Raw genomic sequence first — 7,507 nt, forward strand, 5'->3', positions numbered from 1 at the left:
TGGAGACACATTGGGGCTAATGCCACCAGGAACATCTTGAGTGTGTAGAGATGGACTCTGTGCATGTATCAGTATCTGTGGATTTTGTGTAGTTATAGAGCTGCGAGCTGCCACCCGTCGTCTTCTATCTGCTAGTGAGCGTTTCGATCTAGCCATCAGCGCTAGAGCCCTTTTAATTACTCGCAATCTATAAGACCTCTGTGGTCCTATTTTGGGCAATTTCGGCAGCCCATAACCAACCATGCCTAGTCACAGCAAATTATTTTTATTAGATTGTGATGATACAATAGCATGTTCTCTATTGAATGCATATAGTTCTGCGATAATGTCAGGTGTTGGGCATGCATTTATCAATCTTTCATACGTTTCACAGAAATATTTTAGTTTGTTCTGGTAGATTTTGCTTTGGACGTACTGACCAGACATAGCGTGAAGCATGTTTTCCTGTTCATCAGACCACACAGGTTTCACTGTGCAAGCTGGTGTAGAGTCAACTCTCTGCTTTTTACTTTTACTCGGTACTGAATGTGCTCGCCTCCTCTTCAAAGGATTCACGATATTAAAATCATGACACACATTCTTACCGTCAGCTAACTGGTCAATTTCTCTATCGAGTGCTTCACGAGCAGCTTGTGCCTGGTCAATCGTGGGAATGATCTGTGTTGCTGACACTCCACAACCAGTCTGTGTCAAGTCAATCATGGTCATGGTCTGCGGCGTGATGGTGGGTAGTGGTATCGTAGCTGTCTTGATTGAACGTGGCTTGTATTTACGTGTTGTCGGTTTTGGCCATCTCTCTCCATGATGCTTGGCTGGCACAGCACTTCCTTCTTGGCGTACCACAGAAAATGGGGATATGGGGCGTGTTCTCGCAGATCCATATGCTGTCTGTAGTGTGAACTGTGCTGCAGCGATGTTTCCGTCATGCTCAGCTAGAGGCTGTAGAGTAGAAGTTGTTTGTTTCTGGACACTTTGTGTGGCTAAAAGAAAAGAGTAACAGTTGTGTCAGATATACCTGAATCATTGTGTAACATTGTTTTAAGGCCCTGTCACACACACACACAGATACAACTGTGTGTGTGACAGGGCCTTTATAAAGCCTGCATAGAAAAAATAAATAAATAAATCTAAATATATACTTACATGTGCTAGGAAGTGTCTGGGTAGTTGACAACTTGGGTGTATTCTCTTTGGAGAATATGAGTTTCCTACCACTCAGTTTACGGTCTGTGAATAAAATATAACCATTAACCTGTGGTACAAATGCATTTCTTCTGCACGCTGTTTTTCATATACTCATCATCACCTTTCCTATTCGCTGTCTTCAGGTGTAGCGGCTTGCCCTGTTTCTTAGGTGTTTTAGAAAGCTGCCGACTTCCAGTCATGTAGGCCGCTTGACGCATCTTACCATCACCTGTATAAGAGTTCATTTTTAGTTGCATGTGTAAATACATATGAGCAAAAGCAAATTTTCAAAGAGAGCCATACATATGCGCAAAAGCAATTTTTCAAAGAGACGCTGGCTTTTCTATAATAGAAGAGAGATTACCTTTTCTATCTTCATTTAGCACACAATCTGGCAATGTCGGGGTAATAGCCGGTATAGAAACATCACCATCTCCAATAATGTAGCCCGGTTGCACAACATCTGTATAAGAACTAGTATTTACTTTCATGTCTAAATACATGTTTAAATTACGTTTAAATATATATATAATGTATATGCAACTTACTGGCTATAGATTGCAGAAAATTAATTTGGCTTGTTTCTCCTGTATTCATAAATTTTACAAATGCCGGATCAATTTCAATCTGCATGAAGTCATCTTAAACAAGAATGAAATAATATAAAAATAATGTACAATCAAAACCTTAATCACTATATGCTGACTTTTCTATAATAAAAGAGATGTTACCTTCTCTATCCTCATTCATCATACATTCTGAATTTGCCGGGGTATTAGGCGGTACAGAAACACCCGTATTCATAGCTTCTAAAAAAGCATCGTCATCACGGTAATCCATGAATTCACCTTAAGCAGGAATGAAATAATATGAAAATAATGTGCAAAACATAGGAAATTATTAAATATAATAACTATTAAATATATAACTATTAAATATAATGCCTACCCCATTGTTGCGCATCTGGGAGAATATCACCGAATTGATCCACACTATTTTGGGCGTCCATCTAAAATATTAGGTCTGTGTGAATTTTCTATAGTATTTGATACATATTTATATCGAGGACAAATACAGATAATAGCGTGTATAATAAATAAGCTACATTCTATAACTTAACAAATATATCTATTATTGTTATAAATAAACATAGTCACTATTAAATACACTATTTAGATTTAATACCAGCAAAAGCATATTAGATGTTAAAAGTTAAATACTTACAGCTTATAGAATCTTTGAAGTTTTCTTGAATGCGTCGAGAGAGAGAGTGTCGGTCAGTCGCTGATAGTAGCCAGGACACTTAGTTTTGACAAGTGCTCTTGCTCTGTATTTAAAGCTGTACAGAGATAACACATCTACCGTTTACGCCCTTAAGAACTGACCAGTTACGCACGTTTGCTGTATCAGCATTAAATAAATATATTACTAAGCAAAAAAAAAAAAGAAAAAGAAAAGAAAAAAGAACACATATTGATACACGAATTTTGAGATATATACACACACACATTATATATATATATATATATATATACAGGCCAATAAATATATCACTAAGCAATAACTGTATATATATATATATATATATATATATATATATATGCAACCCAATAAATATATCACTAAGCAATAATAGAGAACACATTTTGATACACTTTGATAGATACACAACACACTTAAAGGATGATGTCTGGGCATTGTGAAAAGATATTACAAAAACAGTACTACAATCCTAAAAATATTGGTTCTTTTGGAGGTGTTGCAAGTTTATATAGAGGAATTCGTAACCACAATATTACAAAGAAAGATGTGCTTAATTGGTTGGCTAATCAAGATACATATTCTTTACACAAGCCAGTCAGAAAAAAAATTTTGACCAATAAAATAATCGTGGCAAACATCGACTCCCAGTGGCAAGCCGATCTTGTCAGTATGACTGATTATTCAAGAGAAAATAATAATATAAGATACATTCTAACAGTTATTGATATCCTATCGAAATATGCATGGTGCGTGGCCTTATCAAACAAGACAGGAACAAGTGTTGCCAGATCACTCGAATTAATATTTGAAAATGATCAGCGGATACCAAGGAAGTTACAGACGGATCAGGGGCGCGAGTTTATGAATAACGCCGTGAAGCGCGTGTGTAATATACATAACATTCATCTTTTTTTTACTAACAATACAGTAAAGGCCGCCGTGGTGGAGAGATTTAATCGAACACTTAAGTCGAAAATCTGGCGATATTTTACGAAGAATAATACCTTTAGATATATTGATATTTTACCTGATTTGGTGTATAGCTATAATCATTCGTATCACACTGCAATTCGTTGTAGACCCATTGATGTGACCAAACATAACTCGTTACAAATCTGGAGAAATATTTACGCTTCTAGTAACGCTGCTAAGCCTATTAAACCTTCTTTAAAAATTGGCGATCATGTAAGAGTGTCACGCTATAAAGGCATTTTCGCTAAGGGTTATGAACAAACCTACACCGATGAGATATTTGTTATTACAGCCATCAATGTCAAATTTCAAAAACCTCTCTATAAAATTGCTGATTTGAGCGGTGAAGATGTACAGGGCTCGTTTTATAAAGAAGAGCTGCAAAAAATAGCAATGGATGAGAATCGCATCTACAGAATCGAAAAAATTTTGAGACGCAAGCGTAAGAGCGGTGAGAGACTGGTATTAGTTAAGTGGCTTGGTTTTCCTTCAAAGTTTAACAGTTGGATTAAAGAAGATCAGCTGACAGACATCTAAATCATGGAGGCGGAATCATTTTATATAACATTACCAAGCAATGCATCTTCTAGAATATATCCTGAGAACACAATATCATCTTATACCACCAAATTGGCAAAGCCTGTACACCTTTCTGGACCCTTTGAAGTTGCGCTCACCGAGATTCAATACCCGCATACATGGTATACGTTTGAGCAGAATGATGGAAATTTCTTTATAGGGAAGCGTGGTGAAGTTTTGAAGGAGTTCTATTTGAAACCGGGATTTTATTCAAACATCGCTGAACTCATAAGAGCCATTAATGAGCGTATTGATGCATTGAAGGTAGCACCCGATGGTTTTAAACTAAGATACGACGATGTGAAGAGAACTGTTACCATGTCGGATTCACCGACTATACATTTTGCACCAGGGCAGAAACTCTCGCATATTTTAGGACTACCACCCTATATTGAGGCCTCTGTAGATAATGCACATCTGGAAAGGAAAAAGACGTATGCAGATATAAAAGATGGGTTTTATACATTATATGTGTACACAGATATAATACAACACCAACTTGTGGGGGATAGTTATGTTCAGCTTCTGCGAACAGCGCAGGTAACGGGAAAGAGTGGCGAACTAACCACTCTCCAATACACAAGGCCCGATTATGTACCGCTTTGCAAGCAACATTTTGATTCTGTGACGATCTCTATATTATCAGATCAGGGTGTGCCTGTTAAATTCAAATACGGCAAGGTAATTATTCGATTACACTTTCGACCGAGAAAGGGCTAACACAGTAAAATGGTGTCTCAAAGGGTGTATGGCGAGCCAGCAATTTATGCAAGGTATTATATGGCTCAAACGGGCCATGGTTTAGAGGGCTTTTGCGGTGATGCGCACATGTATGGCGGGGGTCTTGCAGGTATTTTTAGAGGCCTTTTTAGGCGAGCCGTACCGTTGTTCAGGAAAGGTATAGAATTAGTAAAACCGCACGTAAAGACAGCTGTCAGAAACATAGCTAAAGATGCGGTCACATCCCTCTCAACAGCCGTAATGAATCGGATAAACACGGACCCGCAGGAGGGCTCTGGAATTATTTATGTTGCTAAAAAACAGCAGAAAAGAAAAAGGCAGGCTCGTTATTCACAACCCCCTATGCTCATGGTTAAAAATACTACCAAGAGACGAAACCGCCAGAAAAGGGTGAGACGCTCTCTCGGTGACATCTTCTAATCGCTTATCATGGCTTTCATACATGAAGCATCGATCGAGTGTGCAAAATCCGAACTGGATATTTTTGACCTCCCTCCAACACAGACAAGTATAGAGAAATCGCTTTTTGTAGAAGTTCAACCTATTGCGGCTCTGTCAGACAATGCACCCTTGGAATTTTTTATATCGGGCAGCGGTGAATATTATTATGATCTAAACAATACGCTGCTGTACATAAATTGCCGCATCGTCAAACAAGATAATACAGCTATCGGCGCTGACGCCAGAGTATCTTTTATAAATTACCCCCTCGCTACGCTCTTTAATCAGGTTGACATCACTCTGGGCGATCGCCTTATCTCACAGTCGGATAACCTCTACAGTTATAGAGCGTACATTGAAACGCTTTTAAATTACAGCTCACAAACATTATCATCGCAATTTACTGCTGGATTGTTCTATAAAGACACTGCAGGACATCATAATGATCGGACCTTGGATGGCGCAAATGCTGGTTTTGTCAAAAGAGCCTTTATATCAGCCAACTCTAAACCTGTAGATCTCATGGGGCCAATTTTTGGAGATATATTTAATCAACCAAAGCTCATACTTAACGGTCTTGACCTCAAGATCAAGTTGTCAAGAAATAAGGATAGTTTTTGTTTGATGTCCGCTGATGCTGAGCAATATAAAGTGCAAATCTCACACGCTGCTCTGTATGTAAAACGAGTGCAGGTCTCTCCAGCTGTACGAATAGGCCACAGTCAGGCCCTACTAGCTGCCACCGCCAAATACGCTATTGATAGGGCCTGCATGAAAGTATACAGTATACCGGCTGGTACACGTATTTCAAACCACGAGAACCTCTTCTTAGGCCAAATTCCTTCAACAGTAATATTAGGATTTGTAGATAATGAAGCATTTAGTGGCTCATATAATAAAAATCCTTTGTGCTTTGCTCATTTCAACATAAGCCAGACAGCAATTTATGTCGATGGCCAACAAATACCAGCACGGCCATACCAACCTAATTTCAATGTTGATTTAGCCGTTCGAGAGTTTATGTCGTTAGCCCAGATTTCTGGGAAACAAAGGTCCGATTCTGCTTTGGCAATAGACCGTGAAGAATTTATGGATGGATTCACATTATTTGCGTTTGATTTATCCCCCGATCAAGAGCCCGGTGGTCATTTCTCGCTTGTGAAAACCGGTAACCTACGCGCTGAAGTGCGATTTGCGGTAGCTACACCACATACTGTAAATATGATCGTATATGCTCTCAGCTCAACTATACTTGAAATCAACAACAGAAGAGAAGTATTATTTGATTATATCTAATTATGAATACCCTGCAACTCACAAATCTGCTGAAGTCCGATCGTTATACAGAACGTATATTTGCTGGTGTGTTTCCGTGTGATTTGCTACCGTCATATAGAGTGAATCAGAGACCCGCTGCTTACATCGTGAACACAGACACCGCCAGTCAAAGCGGCCGTCATTGGATATTAATTGTACTCTGCGATGATAAGAAGGCAATATTCTTTGATAGTTATGGCTACCCGCCTTGTTCCATAATTTTTCCTGCTGAGTTTGTAAGCTTCTTAAACAGAAACGCTGAACTATATTGTTATCAAAATAATAAATTACAATCAACATATTCACGTGTTTGCGGGCAGTACTGCGTTTACATTTTGTACCATTTAGCACGGGGTAAATCATTCGATAAAATATTACAATGCTTTACTACTGATTCAAACAGTAATGACCGTATAGTATCTGCTTTTGTAAAAGCTAAATTATCTAATCACACTGACTTTTCAATTTGTCTACATAAGCAGTTTTGCATAGCTCTTTGCAACCATTGATGAGCCTGTAGTATGGTATCTCTCAACACAGCTGTATGGTCATTTGTATGTAAGCAAAATTAAGCTAGTTAAGCAGCCTGGCACAGTATTGTATGGTCAGCAATATAGCTTTACAGAAGATGATATTTGACCCTATAAGCATAAATGATGTGTTCTAATGCTCTCATGATATTCTGTAAATGTATCAGATTGTTCTGTGACTGAGCCATTGAAAATGTATTTGGTTTTTATCTAAAATGTAATTGCTTTTTGGTCTCAATAAACTTTTTAAACTTTTAATGTGTCTGTCTTTTATACAAACAGTATAACTTTATACTCGGTGACTTATAAAACATGATTAATAGTCCAGGTCAGGTAATAGTGGGATTGAGCATGTACATAATATACCCAATCAAAATCAAATACACACTTGAATGATAGTAGATAATATTATATTAGCTAATATTACACTAGCAGAATAATATTATTATAGTAACTAATATTATACAAGCTCAATTACA

General features: G+C 37.9%; 2 protein-coding genes across 2 annotated transcripts; one reads left to right on the forward strand and one right to left on the reverse strand.

The window, feature by feature from the left end:
* Window positions 1–249: 249 nt before the first annotated feature.
* LOC142288261 (uncharacterized) lies at window positions 250–2,566 on the reverse strand. Its single transcript, XM_075333498.1, has 8 exons — window positions 2,410–2,566; window positions 2,134–2,194; window positions 1,917–2,033; window positions 1,734–1,826; window positions 1,550–1,648; window positions 1,307–1,414; window positions 1,144–1,227; window positions 250–980 (listed from the first exon to the last, which is right to left on the reverse strand). The coding sequence occupies exons 2-8, from the start codon at window positions 2,192–2,194 to the stop codon at window positions 250–252; spliced, it is 1,293 nt and encodes a 430-aa protein (XP_075189613.1). The 5' UTR covers window positions 2,410–2,566.
* Window positions 2,567–5,169: 2,603 nt separating this feature from the next.
* On the forward strand, window positions 5,170–6,477 carry LOC142288260 (uncharacterized protein F54H12.2-like). The gene has a single exon (XM_075333497.1). The coding sequence runs from the start codon at window positions 5,170–5,172 to the stop codon at window positions 6,475–6,477; it is 1,308 nt and encodes a 435-aa protein (XP_075189612.1).
* The last annotated feature ends 1,030 nt before the right edge of the window (window positions 6,478–7,507 follow it).

The sequence above is a fragment of the Anomaloglossus baeobatrachus genome, unplaced genomic scaffold (assembly GCF_048569485.1).
Source record: "Anomaloglossus baeobatrachus isolate aAnoBae1 unplaced genomic scaffold, aAnoBae1.hap1 Scaffold_806, whole genome shotgun sequence".
Taxonomy (NCBI): domain Eukaryota; kingdom Metazoa; phylum Chordata; class Amphibia; order Anura; family Aromobatidae; genus Anomaloglossus; species Anomaloglossus baeobatrachus.